This window comes from Bufo bufo, chromosome 3 (assembly GCF_905171765.1).
Source record: "Bufo bufo chromosome 3, aBufBuf1.1, whole genome shotgun sequence".
Classification (NCBI taxonomy): domain Eukaryota; kingdom Metazoa; phylum Chordata; class Amphibia; order Anura; family Bufonidae; genus Bufo; species Bufo bufo.
This window is the reverse complement of record NC_053391.1, coordinates 300,421,270-300,438,203: the sequence shown is the minus strand read 5'-3', so window position 1 is coordinate 300,438,203 and position 16,934 is coordinate 300,421,270. Positions and strand designations below refer to the sequence as shown.

General features: G+C 45.7%; 1 protein-coding gene across 1 annotated transcript in view; it reads right to left on the bottom strand.

Annotated features, from left to right (window-relative positions):
• IPO9 (importin 9) overlaps nt 1–16,934 on the bottom strand; it is a 154,190-nt gene that overhangs the window by 75,558 nt on the left and 61,698 nt on the right. The window contains exon 13 of the mRNA XM_040424209.1: nt 7,136–7,275. Within this exon, the coding sequence (XP_040280143.1) occupies nt 7,136–7,275 (140 nt within the window). The remainder of the gene's footprint in view (nt 1–7,135; nt 7,276–16,934) is intronic.

Below are 16,934 nucleotides of genomic sequence, written 5' to 3'. Positions count from 1 at the left end.
CTATGGCACCCAGGACGCTATTAAAGTCCTGTTTGCCATAGTAGTAGTGGGGAGCAGTATACTTACAGTCCGTGCGGCTCCCGGGGCGCTCCAGAATGACGTCAGAGCGCCCCATGCGCATGGATGACGTGATCCATGCGATCGCGTCATCCATGCGCGTGGGGCGCCCTGAAGTCACTCTGAAGCGCCCGGGAGCCGCACGGACGGTAAGTATACTGCTTCCCCGCTCCCCACTACACTTTACCATGGCAAACAGGACTTTAGTGTCCTGGCAGCCATGGTAACCATTCAGAAAAAGCTAAACGTTGGATCCGGTAATGCGCCGAATCGACGTTTAGCTTAAGGCCGGATCCGGATTAATGTCTTTCAATGGGCATTAATTCCGGATCCGGCCTTGCGGCAAGTGTTCAGGATTTTTGACCGGAGCAAAAAGCGCAGCATGCTGTGGTATTTTCTCCGGCCAAAAAAACGTTCCATTCCGGAACTGAAGACATCCTGATGCATCCTGAACGGATTTCTCTCCATTCAGAATGCATGGGGATAATCCTGATCAGGATTCTTCCGGCATAGAGCCCCGACGACGGAACTCTATGCCGGAAGACAATAACGCAAGTGTGAAAGAGCCCTTACACAAACACCCTGTTGCTCTTAGAGGCTCCTGGTAGGCCTGGGAGCCTTCACAAGGTTTCAGGCTGACATAGCAACTGTTTGGAAGCCTCGAAATTTGCCGTGGAGAGTCCACGGGAGTCCCCTCCTTCTGTCTAACCACTCAGGTGATTCAGAGTTATCCCTGACCCTGTTCATTTGTGCATATGACTGATATCGGTCACATAGCATGAAGGGGTTGGCCACTATTACTAGCTGCACAACACTGTACTGTATCCTGACACATCGTCAGGTCATAGTGCACGTAAGGGCAATTTTAACTGTGCACCATCTGCTGTGCACTACATCCCTTAATACATTGAGGGCTACAGTTTACAAAATGGGGTCACTTCTCAGGTTCCATTTATTATTTCACCCCAGAGTCTCTTATCAACATAAGATGTATAAATGACAACATTGGGCGTCAAATGTACATGGTGCAGTTTTACTCCTGAGCCCTGTTGTATGTTCAAGCAAAATATCAGGGGTACATGTAGGGTGTTTCTAAAACCAGAAAGCACTGTATAATAAAAATGCTTTCTTTCTTTCTCAAACTGGCATATGCTGGACACAACATACTGGGCACTAAAATGGCATATCTGTAAAAATTGCAATTTTCACTTTGCACCATCTGCTGTTAATTCATTTTTACAGAACACCTCTAGGGTAAAAAAAATAAAAAAAATAGATTTTTTTGGTGCTTACCTGTAAAATCCTTTCATTGGGGGACACAGAAGACCATGGGTATAGCTGCTGCCACTAGGAGGTGACACAAAGCTAAATGTTAGTTCCTCAGCTCAGCTATACCCCTCCTGCAGACACTGAGCTAATCAGTTTGTATGAAGGCAGTAGGAGCAACCAGGAGAAGCCAACAAAGAAAAAGAGCCGATTATGGGTCAGAACCAGGAACAGGTTGGACCCATCAGTAAGAGCCAGCAATGTACTTACTAGGAGAGAGCTGTGTCCCCCAATGAACTCTGCAATTAAAGGATTTTACAGGTAAGCACAAAACAATTACTTAGCAGAAATTGGATTTCCCATAGCCTCCACAATGGAACAGGAGGAAGATTCCGCCTCCTGAGGACAGGAAACAAAGCGGAAGCCCCAATAAAAAGACACCTCCTCCTACCTGCTCCAGTTAATGACAGAAGACCAAGAATGCTTCAAACTATACATTTACATTATAATGAAAATCTTATAATATAAATCAAAGTACTTCTAGTCAGTCAAGTATAGTACAAAATAACAAATTCTGTCATGACATTTTAGGCCAGGGGTGTCCAAACTTTTTTCGAGGAGGGCCAGATTTGATAAAGTGAACATGTGCGAGGGCCGACCATTTTGCCCAACATTCTTTGAACCATTAAAATTACATGCAAATTAACTATTTTATGCAAATTTTATTCCGCCCATACTATACTAAAGGCAGAATAAAGTAGAGACAGGCGAGTTTATTTCAGCGATCTGTCATTTATAAGTTAAAAGGAAGTGGTTGCCGAGAACCAATATCACAATCATTGCAGACTGGGCCTGGAAAAGAGTCACGGCCACCTGAGAAGAGTCCTGGTTATTCATGAATTCCTTCTCTCCCGCCCACCTGCTGATGACTGACAGTGTTCTACCTAGTTTTCTCCCTTTCTCTCTAGGAGAGAACTGCCAAACATCAGCAGATGGGTGAGAGAGCAGGATATTATCAATAACCAGGACTCTTCTCAGTTGGATTTGACTCTTTTCAAGGCCTGGGCTGCAATGATTATGATGCTGGTTCTCAGCAACCACTTACTTTTAGCTCATGAGTGACACACCGCTGACATCAGCATTTCTGTCATAAATTTATGCTGCCCTGAGTGAGATTAGCATCAAGTTGATGACAGGTTCCCTTTAACTGAGATTTTACAATGTATTCATCTCAACTGAAAAAAATCTTGCCTGCACTAATGTGAAGGGTGAAACTGAGATCTGGACTGCAGCAGATAGGCTAGATCTGGTTCAAAGGCTGTGGTTTTGATGCGCAAAATATCACGCAAGTAAGAGTCACTTAGTCTTGTCCGCATGCGATTCTTGTTAAGGTTCATAACGGAGAATGTCTTCTCACACAAATATGTTGAGCCAAACAAGCTCAGCATTTTCTTTGCCAATGTTTGAATCTCTTTAAAACGGCTCTTATCCAGTTGGCTGTAAAATTTCACAAGAGAGCTGTTGGTGCCGACTGCGTAACTCACTGTCACAATGCAGGTCAATGAGCTCGAGCTGCAGCTGATCTGGAGCATTGTCGGGGGTCAGAGAATGGAGAGGAGAAAAGGCTGATCTCCTTTTCAATAGCTGCAAAATCTTGAAAGAGCCGTCTAAACTCCCCAGCAAGAGATACGATGTCTGCTGCATACCTGCTCGTTTGCACACTGATATCATCCTGTGGAAAACTGTTCATTATTTCCTGTAACGCTGAAAAATGAATGGTATTGGGCGATGTTTGTGACAAATGCTTTTGGAAAAGTTGCAGCTTTGTTCCAAAGGCTTTGAGGTGTGAATAAAGCTGGTTCACCGCTGCATCTTTGCCCTGAAGACTCGTGTTCAGTACATTCAGATGCTTTGTTATGTTGACTAGAAACCCTAAATCAGCCAGCCAAATAGGATGAGATAGTTCTCGCATCGGTTGTCCCTTTGTTTCCAAGAATTCTCCAATTTCTTTTCTGAGAGAGTAGAAACGCTGCAGTGCAGACCCTTGACTGAGCCATCTTACATCGTTATGATATAAAACATCTTCGTATTCAGCCTGGATATCCAGTAGAAACTGTTTAAACTGGCGGTGACACAGGGCTCTAGAGCGAATAAAATTAATGGTCTTTAACACCAGCCATGGCAGGTGCCCCATCAGTAATTATCCCAGTAACTTTGTTCCAAGGCAGTTTCATGTCATCTATGGCAGAACTAACAAACAAATAAATCTGTTCCTCTTGTTTGGTCCTTTAGGCTCTGGAGGTCAAGTAGCTCTTCAGTCACATTCATTTCATCATCCACCCCTCTCAGAAAAATCAGCAACTGAGCTGTGTCGGAGAGGTCCGTGCTTTCATCACAGGCTATTGAAAAGAAGTCAAAATCAACTCCTTTTGACGTTAACTGTCTCTTAATATCTGATGAAATTTCTTCTACTCTCCATGCTACAGTGTTACGAGCCAGGCAAATTTTGGAAAACTCTGATTTCTTCTCGGGACAGATATTCCGCACCATTTTCATAACGCATTCTTTAATAAAGTCACCCTCAGCAAAACATTTGCAATTTTTAGCAATTAACGTTGCTACCTCATAGCTAGCCCTTGTGGCATTTTCATTTGACTCACGGGCTCTTGTAAAAAAAAAAAAAAAAATCGCTGTTGTGACATTAAAACAGCTTGAAGTTGCTTCACCTTGTCACTGCGGTCGCGCCCTGTTAGCTTGACGTATGTGCTGTGTCTCGACTGGTAGTGTCTCTTGACATTAAATTCCTTATTAACAGCCACAGTCTCTTGGCATATTAGACAAACACAGTGATTCCGTATTTCAGTGAAAAAATATTCCACTTTCCACCTGTCCTGGAAGCGGCTGAAAACTTTTGGGAAGAAGCATGGATTGGAACATGGTAATATGCATCTTCCAAGTCCAAGTTTGCAATCCAGCAATCCTGGAAAAGGAGATTAAGAGTTGATTTTATCGTCTCCATACAAAGTTTTTTGTAGACCAGAGATTTGTTTTATTTTTTTAGATTTAAAATCACTCTAAATGTTCCATTGGGTTTCTTCAGCAAGAATAGAGAGGAATAAAATCCTTTGCCCCTCTCTGTTTTGGGAACCGGGCAAACTATCCCTTTGTCCAAGAGGGAGTAAACTAACTCCAAAGCATTTCTTCTTTCTGGATTTTTGGGACAAGCTGTCTGGGGAAAAAAAAAAATCTGATGGATGAGAAAGAAAATGGATTCCGTCTGGAATTCCTATCACACCTTAGATCCATTTGTTCGGAGAAATGAACCTCCAGAGATCTGGCATCATTCTTGTCCTGGGGCTTGAACAAAAAAAAAAAAAAAAAAAAAAAAGATCTTTTAGGAAATTTCTCCCCGTCTGTCACTCTGCCTACTCCTTTTTCTTTTAAAACTGGCCTGGTATTTACTAAAAAAGGAAGTTTTCTGAGGAACCGGGAAACCACTCTTCTTATCCGAGGCCCTCTCTAAGATGTCATCCAGCGAGGAACCAAACAACCTAGAACCCTCACACGGAAAAGAGGAAAGTCTAGACTTAGAACCCCGATTCCCCTTCCATGATTTAAGCCAGATAGCCCATCTAGCTGCGTTAGACATGGCAGCTGTTCTGGCAGAAAAACGGATCACATCAGTAGAGGCGTCCTCCAGGAAGTCTGCGGCTTTAGAAAAGGTAGGGAGGGAAGATAGTAATTCCTCTCTAGGTCTTTTGTCCTTAATATGCGACTCCAGCTGATCTAACCATAGCCTTAAGGACCTTAAGACCCAAGAGGTGGCAATGGCCGGCCTAAGACTTGAAGCAGACACCCAAGCACGTCTAAGATAGACGTCTGCTTTTTTATCGAACGGATCTCCTAAGCAGCCCAAGTCAACAAATATAAGATTATTATTTTTACAGAAATAGGAATGAAAAAATTTTCTAATCAGGATTTTTCCATTCTTTTTTGATAAGAGCTTTCATATTTTTATGAATGGGGAAAAATATGCCTTTTAGGGCCAAGACCCTCAAAAACCTGGTCAGCAATAGATTTAGGTAAAGTTTGGTATCTTCTGGTGGAAAAAGAGCCCTCCACGCTGAATCCTCATCTGAAGAGAAGAAATCATCTGATGAGGCCTGGCCGGATTCTCTATCCTCGTCCTCCCCAGAAAAATCTGAATCAGAGTCCTTATAATAGGTAGACCTTTCTGGAGATCTTGGGCGAATTCCGACCGAGTGATTTATTTAACTTCTGACCGTACCAAGGCCTTAATATTTCTGGATAAGCTGTGAGACTCTTCCATAACAAACTTATCTATACATGCTTGACATAGAGGTTTAATATAAGAGGCTGCTAAAGCTACTCTACATCATCCACAGTCTTTAGGTTTAGTCTTTCCGGGTGATTTCTTTGGTGTTTTTGCTACCTATAACAATAAAGCAAAAACACCCAAAATTAAGTAGTAGAGTCAAGCTTCCCCACTCCTCAGGACCAATACCAGGCTTGTGGGCCTCGAGGGCTCCAGGGGGTCAGTGCGTCCTGCATCACCTGGTTCCGACATGCTGGTGAAAACCCAGATCCTGCACAGCACTGTGTGCACACAAGGCTGGCTGAATTCTCCTGCGGACAATTTATAAAACGCGCTTTGGCTCCTTTTAACCCTAGGCCCAAAAACGCCTAATCCAAAGCAAGAGGATGCCCACACCTCTTCTGGCCCGGGGCCCGGAAATTACATCATTGAGCCAGAATGGGCCATCCCGGTGAGCATGCGCAGAACGCCAGAGAAACACGCGCTGCCATCTTGTAATGAACACGGTCACAGCGGCTCCCCATGAGGCTTGGGAGGAGGCAAAGCAGGCTCGTGCAGCGGCTCCCCCAAGAGACTGACGCTGCCAGGGATAGGTCCCTTTACGGTGTAGTAGAGCCGGAACTCCCCAGCCTCCCGAGGTGAGAACCAAGCAACGGTAGGAGCCAGTGCTCCTCAGGTACCTCTTATCCGGAGGTGTGGTGGGGGGTGTGAACCATTTTATCTCTTCAGTTTTCCTGTCCTTGATGGGAGGTCCTAGTCGCATGGGTGCAGTCATGGGTGAGGGGAAAAATGAAAAAAAGCTAGCAAAGGAGTCAATGTGGACAATCACAATACATTAGGCACAAATCTTTCCATGATTCTTTTTCTCTGTATGTTCCACTGGCTTATAAACACTGATGCAACACAGTATACTGTTCAAACACTGTGTGAAAGTATTGTGCATCTTTCGTCTGGATTATTGGTGGGGTGGAGCTACCTGCATTCATTTCCTGCTGACTTCCTTAGAAGGCCATTTTGGTGCCATTACACGAATAAAGATTGTGTCAGTTCAGGAAAAAAAAATGGGTTTTTCAGGCACATTGCAAAAAAAATATAAATATATAAATAAAATATAAAAAAATCACAGAAGAACACTCAACATCTCCTGCCAACAATCAGTGAAAAACACATTGCATCAGTATTCAGTTTTTCACACAAGCCGCATTCACTTCTAAGGGTCCAGGTCTGAGTGAAAAATGGAGCATATAGAACATGCTGTGATTTTTCCTGAGCGCAGAGATGGATGTGTGAAAGCTCATGTACACAGACCTATTAAAAAGAATGAGTCAGGATTCAGTCCGGATGCTATTCGTTCACAACATGCATCGCATCCAGACGGAAAATTTGCCCGTGTGAAATAGCCTTTACACTATCCTAAGAAAAGGTCATCAATAAGGAAGTCCTGGTAAACCCCTTTAATTTATCTGATAAACATACCTGAAAGGTTGAGATCTGAAAGAATAACTCCAGTCAAAAATCCAGGCATATCAAACTGGACTCTTCCACTCTGAACGCCCTCGGTAAGAATAGACTTCACTGAACCCAAGGCCAGCATACATGCTTCATGTATCTTCCACCTAAACAAACATAATAATGGATTACTTTCAGTCGGATTGAAAAGGGGCCTAAATATTAGATTTTTGTACTTACCGTAAAATCCATTTCTCGTTCAATGCATTGGAGGACACAGTACAATGGGTATATGCCCAGCTACCACTAGGAGGCACTAGACATTAAAAAGGTTGGCTCTGCCCAGGTGGACTATACCCTCTCCACAGCACTAGGTTATTCAGTTTGTACCAAAAGCAGTAGGAGAGAGAAACAAAAGGCGAAGAACCAACATGTCCTGGACCGGGAAATGAAAAGAGAACAGCCCGGTGACAGGGAGAGAAAGTAAAAACAGAGGGTGGGATCTGTGTCCCCCAATGCATTGAATGAGAAACTGATTTTACGGTAAGTACAAAAATCTAATTTTCTCGTTAATGGCATTGGGGGACACCGTACCATGGGACGTCCAAAAGTAGTCCTCGAGGGTGGGATTGAAATCTCATGCAAAAAGAAGGGTGCACAGATGCAGAAGAAACATGTGACCCTACAGAACTAGGAGAAACCCTAGTCAACTTCACCCAAGGTGGGAAAAAAAACGCTAGAGGATAAGGAGCAGGGTCAGATGTCCTGCACGAGAACCAAGAGTTGACCAAAAATGCACTAGAGAGAGCCTGAGGAAGGATCTAGAAGAACCAGGGCTACCCCTGAGGAAACAGGAGAGAAGCACAGCAACATCTGTTGGTAACGACCTAGCTCTCTGCATATGGAAGGACGCAAGTTGAAGCACTGGGGGCTAAACGCTTGAGAGAAACTAAACAAGACTCACAAGGGAAAGGAGCGAGCCTCCTTTTACAGCAAGGAAAGGGGGGGGGGGAGGAGGGAACCCCTTCCTGCCAGAGAAAAACAAGCAGTCAACCCCCGGGAGAGGGGGGTCCTAGGAAATAGTCAGGAGAAGGGAACGTAAAGACCTGCTTCACCTATATAGGAAGCGAGGAACAAGCCTCTGACAGACATAATATCGCTATGAAATGTAAGACCAGAGATATCCCTGGCCACATAAAGGCACGGGGAAAAAAGGAACCAGTCGCAGGTCTTGGAAATACAAGCGGAGACCCACTGGAATGAGAGATATTGGAGGAGAAGGAGAGGATTCCAAACAGCCTAATGAAAAACAGTTCTCCAAACGAGGGAAAGCTCCGTCCCAAAAGTGACCAATACAATGTAAACTGCAAACCATAGCACTAAACAACTAGGTACCAGGAACTAGACTTGGGGGGGATGGAGAGATGTTAGAATCTCAAGAGGGCAACAAGCCTATGAGGACCCAAAAGGCAAAAAGGCCAAACCGGGCCCAAAGAAACAGCTGTCAGACAGAACCTGTGCGGTCATAACATTGGCCATGGGTGACCAACCATTCCAAGTGTAGTTACCAGCCAACTGTATAACACTGTCCCAGAAAGGGCAAGTACTTCAGCCTGGGTTTGGTAAAAGAAACGCCCGACATCCATATGTCAGAGAGGATGCAGAAGTCTGCAGGGAAAGCCGGGAGAGACTACACTGACATGTAGAAACCAGCTACCAGCAGAGCACAGTGAAACCCCCAGGGAAAGGGGAAGGAACTGATAGGTGCATACAACGGCCAGGCCCAAAGGAACAACCCTTCTGTCATGTAGCACAACTAATCAGAAAATATAAGGGAGTACAAAGAACACCCGGACCAAGGCAGAACTACGGAACCAAGTCCGATACTAGAGTAAGCAGCGAAAAAGTTCACCCGCCGGCAGGAATGAGGCATTCACTAGTCCTGTCACAGTCATATCGGAGAGGACGTCCAGCGAAGGCATTTGTCTTTGACCACCTAGAGTCTGAACGGTAGAGGACATCCAGCGCTGACCCGAAACTGCAGTAGCGGCTGGTACTCACAACGCTGCCTCCAGTGGTGATCCCTGTACTGTGCCATGTAACTCTGTAATAACAACGCGAGTACTCCATCATGAAATAGGGTAACGCGGCTGTGCAGCATGCAGTAGTACTTTATAGGGTTGACAAAGAACAATCCTAGCATATCAGTCAACAACTTGTCTGGTGCATAACAGGACTGGGAAGTCTTGTTAAATAGTGCGTCAGGCAATGAGGAAAAATCATTCCTAGTACAAAGACAAAGAGAAGAATAGAGGTCCTGGTTCAGGAGGAACTGTACCTGGTGTCAGATCTGAACAGGCCAGCCATATACTGAAACTAACAAAGCAATTCTACTCCGCCCAGGAGAGGGGGGGGGGGGGGGGGGGAGACATGGATACCAGGGATGCCATGTAGGCTTGAAGCAGAAAAGAGCGATGAATACAGCATCAGGAGATGGAAACATCACTCCAGGTGAATGGGGGACCACATGATAGCCTATCAGAGCCTGGGAAGGGAGGGATACGCCCAGTAATGCAGTATCCGTATGGGCCGTAGATTGCAGTATCTGCAAGAGCTATGCCTTATTGGTACAAATACTCTGCCTATAATAGGAGTAATGTGGCTGCATGGCAAGAGTGGAACATAGCTACAACATTGGAAATGCTACAGTATTTGGAGACTGTGCAGGTACTCTACGATTAGGGGAGAATACGGCTGTGTGGTGCAGACTTAAAACCAGACAGGTGTAATGGGTACAGCATCTGGAGATGGCACAGGAACTCCACTAAAGAGGGGAGCGATGCCTGCGTAGTGCGCACTAGAACCAGAGAGGTGCAATGGCTACAGGAAATCTGGAGATGGTACAGATACTCTACCTCTAAAGGGAGCAATGTGGCTGCTTGGTGCCCCCAAACCCAGACATAAGTAATGGTAACAGCCCCTGGAGATGGAGCACCACAGGACCAGACAGGAGTACTGACTGCAGCATCTGGAGATGGTACAGGTACTCTACCTATGAAGGGAGCAATGTGACTGCTTGGTGCACACTAGAACAGATAGGTGCAAGAGCTACGGCAATTGAAGATGGCCTCTATACTCGCCTGGAGGGGGAGAATATGGCTGTATAGTGTACTGTAATGGCTACAGGCACTCACTCCGGAGAACCAGGGCTCCCTCTGTATATATGGTTGCGTGTCGCACGCTAGCACCAGAATGGCTGTTTTGGCTGCAGTGCCTGGCGGGAACACTCTCCAACTAGGAGGGTGTGTTGAACATAGCCCCTGGTACAGTGAAATAGGTGCAGTGCTGGGTACAGCATTTGGCAGTGGTACAAGTAACCCCCAGTTAAGGGGAAGGCGTACGTACCTGGGACATCACGTAGGTGTGATGGCATACTAAACACTTGGCGGGCTGACTTACCAGTGTGCAGCCAGGGGAGCATCATCCAAAAGTCCACTAGAGGGGATACCAACCCTGGAGAGGTTCATCAGTGGACATTTGTCTTTAACCACCCAGAGGAATTTGTATGGTGGAAGACCGCCTGATGCTCTGTTACCGAGCGAGAGAATCTGAGCAGAGGTGACCCCTGAGGCAGCAGATTGAATGGCAGGGAAGGATTTGTCACCAGCCACAGACCTGTCCTGGGAGGGACCCAAGGATGCAGAGGATAGATGTGACAACCCGAGGTCATCTGCAGGACCTAGTAGAGGGCAGAGGTGGCCGCAATTTTGGGCAGGCAATCTGTGCCGGGATTCTGCCATAGATTTGGAGAGTCGGACAGGATTCCCTATCGCTTAGGACAGGCCCAGTCAGGAGAGACCGACACAGAAGTTGGTCAGGGTGACATGAGAGGTCTGGGGAGCTACCACTCACAAACGGGGACAGGCAGACTGCGTAAGTGGTGTCTGTATGACCTGTGCACGGACGTCACTGCAGTCAACACCCAGAGCAGACATTACTAGAGGCTAGGTTACCTCATGGGGTTAATAATTATATGTATACAACATAAATACTGGACCTATTTTTTTTTTGTCCGAAGGGCCCCCCGGTCTGCCACGATAAGCCCCGCCCACCTCACTCCTTCCCGGCTCATAAATCGAGGCACCGGCTTCTGGGCCTGCTAGGCCGTGCTCGTCCCACCCCCTCCTAGGTTTCCCAGGCTTCCTCAATGGCCCCTCCTGGCTCCTGGGAGGGGCTATCCTCTCTACCTATCCTGGCCAAGCGCAGGCTTTCTGTTGTTGGGGCCCTCCCTCTGCCTTGAAGAAGAAGAAGATGCCTCTATCTTGTTGGCATCTCTCCTGCAACCTCCCTGGTCCCTTCTGCAGCTGCTGCAGCGCCTCTTCGGGAGACAACACCTGGGGTCTGGTAGGTCAGCCTCTGGAGATTTTTTTATTTTATTTATTTTTTTCCTTTTCCCAGCCTTCCTGAGTCCCCTCCAGTGATCGTGTTTCTATGGCAGTCGGACTGGTCTGAGGTGACCGGACTGGTCACCTCAGACCAGTCCGACTGCCAGAGAAACACGATGGAGGCTAGACTAAAACTGAATAACCTAGTGCTGTGGAGAGGGTATAGCCGACCTGGGCGGAGCCAACTTTTTTGATGTCTAGTGCCTCTTAGTGGTAGCTGGGCATATACCCATGGTACTGTGTCCCCCAATGCCATTAACGAGAAATTATATTTTCAATTAGTTTTCAACAGAAAGTTAAAGATATTTATGAATGATAAGTGCTCCTGTCTGTACTCGACACTCCCTACACATCTATATTGCTAAGGCCTCTTTCAGACTTGCGTTGTCCGGATCCGTCGTGAACTCCATTTGCCGGAAGTGCCCGCCGGATCCATAACACCGCAAGTGAACTGAAAGCATTTGAAGATGGATCCGTCTTCAAAATGCGTTCAGTGTTACTATGGCACCCAGGACGCTATTAAAGTCCTGGCTGCCATAGGAGTAGTGGGGAGCAGTATACTTACAGTCCGTGCGGCTCCCAGGGCGCTCCAGAATGACGTCAGAGCGCCCCATGCGCATGGATGACGTGATCCATGCGATCAAGTCATCCATGCGCGTGGGGTGCCCTGACGTCACTCTGAAGCGCCCCGGGAGCCGCACGGACTGTAAGTATACTGCTCCCCCGCTCCCCACTACACTTTACCATGGCAAACAGGACTTTAGTGTCCTGGCAGCCATGGTAACCATTCAGAAAAAGCTAAACGTCGGATCCGGTAATGCGCCGAAACGACGTTTAGCTTAAGGCCGGATCCGGATTAATGCCTTTCAATGGGCATTAATTCTGGATCCGGCCTTGCGGCAAGGGTTCAGGATTTTTGACCGGAGCAAAAAGCGCAGCATGCTGCAGTATTTTCTCCGGCCAAAAAACGTTCCGTTCCGGAACTGAAGACATCCTGAACGGATTTCTCTCCATTCAGAATGCATGGGGATAATCCTGATCAGGATTCTTCCGGCATAGAGCCCCGACGACGGAACTCTATGCCGGAACAGAACAACGCTAGTGTGAAAGAGCCCTTAAGATGACAAAATTAAGGGGCTGTCTTGGGCGAGTTCACATCACGTTTTATACCTCAGTTTGACGTATACGTTAGAAAAAAAAAATTTATAAAAAAAATAAAGCACAGCAAGTTCTTGTATCCTGCACAGTCCGGTACTTTTTTTATTTTATTTACAATGAAAAAAAAAAAAAAAAAAAAAAGGGTATACTTTTACAATGGAACTCTATGGTTAATGGATGCAGCTCTATGGCATCCGTTTAATGTATACATTAAAAGGATGGAAAAAACGTGATGCGAATTTACCCTTACAAGGACAATTCCTTTTCACATGACCCATTAGGCTACCTCACGCGAATATTTGTGTGTTTTCTCACCAAATCCGCCTCTGAATGGTCAGCACGAAATGCTAGGGCTACGTTGTGACATATAGTGGAACATGAAGATCACAATGTCGCACTGAGACATCGCATCTAATGATCGTTAATGGTGTTGTGATGTGAAGTGAGCAATACTGCAACAGTCACAAAAAATCTAACACAGGATTTTGCCATTATAGATAACAATGAAAGTCGCACACGACTGACTTGCATGGAACTTCTCTGCAATTTGGTTGTGTTTCTACAGCCAAATCACAGTTGTATAATCGCACAACAGCAAGTTGCACAAATGTTTGTGCGCTGTAAATTGCAATTCTCCAGATAAACGCGAAGGCCCAGATTTACTCCTTTTTGCTGAATCTTTTACCGTTCATAGTAAAGCTAGTTAGCGATGATCTGGAGGTGTACAAGTACTGCAGATTACCCAATGAATGAGCAAAACACTTGTTCATCGGGTAATTGGATCTTAAGTCAAGCACAAAAATCCTTGTTTCCTGACAGCAGATTGTACTGTGTAAACACGATGTGCTGCCGGGAAACTACGAGTCTATATGGGGAAGAGCGATGGTATTAGCGATCACTCCTCCCCATACTCTGGAGGAGATTGCTGCATTTACATGTACCAGTCTCCTCCGCTAGCGATCAGCTGATTGTTGGGCAGGAACGCTTCCTTCCTGGCAATCTGCTTGTACATCATCCGGTGCAAAGGGACCTTAAGGCTTGGTGGATTTTCTTTGTGCACTACTGCTTAGGTTCTAAACTGTTCTCCAATTAAAGGGCTTCTACCACCAGAAATACTGTTATGTAGCTGACTGATATTGGTGATGCGCTAATGTCAGCACTACATAACAGTGTTCTTTTTACATTACTCCCTGCAGCCGTTCTGATAAAATAAGCACTTTTATAATATGCTAATGAGCCTCTAGTTGCTATGTGGGCGTAGAATCAGCACCTAGAGGCTCCGTCTACTCCCCCTGTATCCCGACCAGGTCCCCTGTTCTGCCCGCCCCGCTCCTCTTGATTGATGTCACGGTTCGCAGCATCGCTCATGAAATCCCGCGGCTGCCCCGTTCACTTCTGTCTTCGGCGCAGTGAGTGAATTATGCGCTCCTGGTGCCGGATTCCTCACTGCGCCGACTACGTCACAGTGAGGAAGCCGGCATCAGGAGAGCGGCCTTCACTCACTGCGCCGAAGACAGAAGTGAACGGCGCAGCCGCGGAATTTCGTCAACGATGCGGTGGACCTTGGCATCAATCAAGAGGAGCTGGGCGGGCAGAACAGGGGACCTGGGCAGGATAAAGGGTGAGTAGACGGAGCCTCTAGGTGCTGATTTTACACCCACATAGCACCTAGAGGCTCATTAGCATATAATAAAAGTGCTTTTTTAACAAAAACGGCTGCAGGGGCTAATGTTAGAAACATACTGTTATGTAGTGCTGACAATGGCGCATCGCTAATGTCAGTCAGCTACATAACAGTATTTCTGGTGGTAGAAGCCCTTTAAAAAGGGAAAAAGTTAAAATTTGCGTTCCATGGACAATGATGCTAAGAATGAGTGTTCTGTGCAATGTTTGCATGCCTTGAACAGCCATTTGAGGGCAAATATATCCAAAAATGCTGAGCACTTGGAAGTTTAGGTTCATTGAGCAGACACTGGTTGTGGCCAATAAAAATGGAGGTGGGTGGAGAAGGGCAAGATCAGGACCCAAAAGTCAGTGGCTGGGTAATAGAAGAGGTAGATGAAAAATTAACAGGTAGGCTAGTTCTGAGGTAGCATACCCTAGTAAATCTCTTTGCATGGCTGAGCTATTTCACCTAGCAACCAGGAGGAGGACTGCTGAAGGAAGGATGGGAGGAGGAGTGCAGCAGGGGTCAAACAAATGGTGCTGGAGAAGATCTAGCAGCCATGATATACATTGGTACCAATGAAAGTCAGTAGTAGATTGAAGGGTCTTAAAAATTATTTTAGGAAACTAGGAGACAGGCTCAAGATCAAGACCTTCAAAGTGGTGTTTTCAGAAATACCTTAGGTACCTTGAGCATCATTAGAAAGACGGTGCTAGTTTACAGAGTTAACTAAGTCACTTAGACACTGTTGTAGGAAGGAAGGGATTGCCTTCACTGCCAGCTACAGGATCTACAGTAGGCATAGGCTGTACCACAATGGGAGGTGTGCAGCTGTGTTGGGGGAAAGAATAGTGAAATGGAAGGAGATGCTTTTAATCGAGGATCAGGGGAAAGGGAGGGTGGTCATACAAAAATAAAGGCAGATAGTGATATATACAGGAGGGTTTAGTGGGGATTTATAGGGGGCTGAGGCTAGCAAGGAAAGTAGGGAGGTGACTAGGATTACAAGTACACCCAAGAACAACACAGCTGTTAATTTGTGGAAATAAACCAGTGATTCCAATGAAATCTTACCCTTTTATAAATTCTTCATAAGGCCATATCATAAATGAGATTCAGTTTTGGGCTTCATACACTATAAAGGTTATACAAAGCTATAAATGGTTCAGAGATAAGCAACCAGATTATTAATTTATTATTATGAGACTTAAAATATTGAGCTTGTTGAGTTGTGGGGGCGGGGACACGGACAAAAAACCAAAATACATGTGAATATAATGATGATGTATGTAAGTGATAATATTAGAGCGAAAGGATACGTTTATTCGGAGGAAAACAATTGAAAGGAGGCTTTACTACCTGTTGGGCTTTCTCTAGCCTGGATACAGGATAGGATACGGAGAGACATGGAGGCAAAGGTTCTGTATGGTATTGTGCAGCACATTTGCCCACAGATGTGGCAGCTGGGCATGTAGATCCTGCACACTCGTAGGATGCTGAAGCTGGCCCATAATTGCTCAATTGGTGATAGATCTGGCAAACCAGCATTAAGGCTCACGCGCACGACCATATGTATTTTGAAAGCCATGACAGATGACACACAGATGACATCCGTAATGCATCCTTTTTTTTTGCGGATCCATTTTAACAATACCTGTTCTTGTCCGCAAAACGGACAAGAATAGGACATGTTGTATTTTTTTGCGGAACGGACATGTGGACATATGGAAACTGAATGCACACGGAGTCATTTACAATTTTTTTGCTGACACACTAAAGTGAATACTTCCGCATATGGTCCGCAAAAAAATAAATAAAAAATGAATTGACACAAAGAAAATACGTTTGTGTGCATGAGGCCTTATCCTGCTGAAAAATGCCAGCTGGAAGCTCTGCCATGAGAGATGTGTGGACACAGAATGTCCAGCACATATCGCTGAAGTGTTAGCATAAGGCAGGATTGAATTGTTCGACAAAATGCCTCCATACATGAACCCGACCGTCGTGAGATCCGATGATAGGGTTCCAGTCCGTAGTAATCCAGGTTTCTCGTTCACTCCACTGCAAACAAAGACAGCAGTGGCTGGCTGCCAATGGCAGTACATGAAATGGGCGCAGACACCAAATTTCCTTCTGCTAAGTGCCTGGAAATGGTAGAGACAGAGAAAGGGGTGTGTAATGAAGGTGCCACCTGTGTCTGGATGGTAGACCACAAAACTGTGGGAGCTGTGCGTGCTCGGCAGCAGATGAAAGATTCTGCTGGTCTGCCAGGGCCATCTGGAGCCTGTTAATGGTGTATGCATATCCCCACATAGCCTCTGTTCCTAACAACTCCTAACAGTAGGGTCAGAATGGCATAGATGGCAGGCAATTTATCGAAATAAACATTCTGCTTCCCTCAATGCAAGAATGCACCTCCTTCTGAAAGCCTGTCAACTGGGCAAAATGTCTTTAGTATGTTTTAGAGGCATGTCTAGCAGTCAACGATCTCTAACCAAGATGTACACTGCCCAAAAGAAGCCTCAGACCATTTTTTATAGGCAAGCAGGTGAAGTAC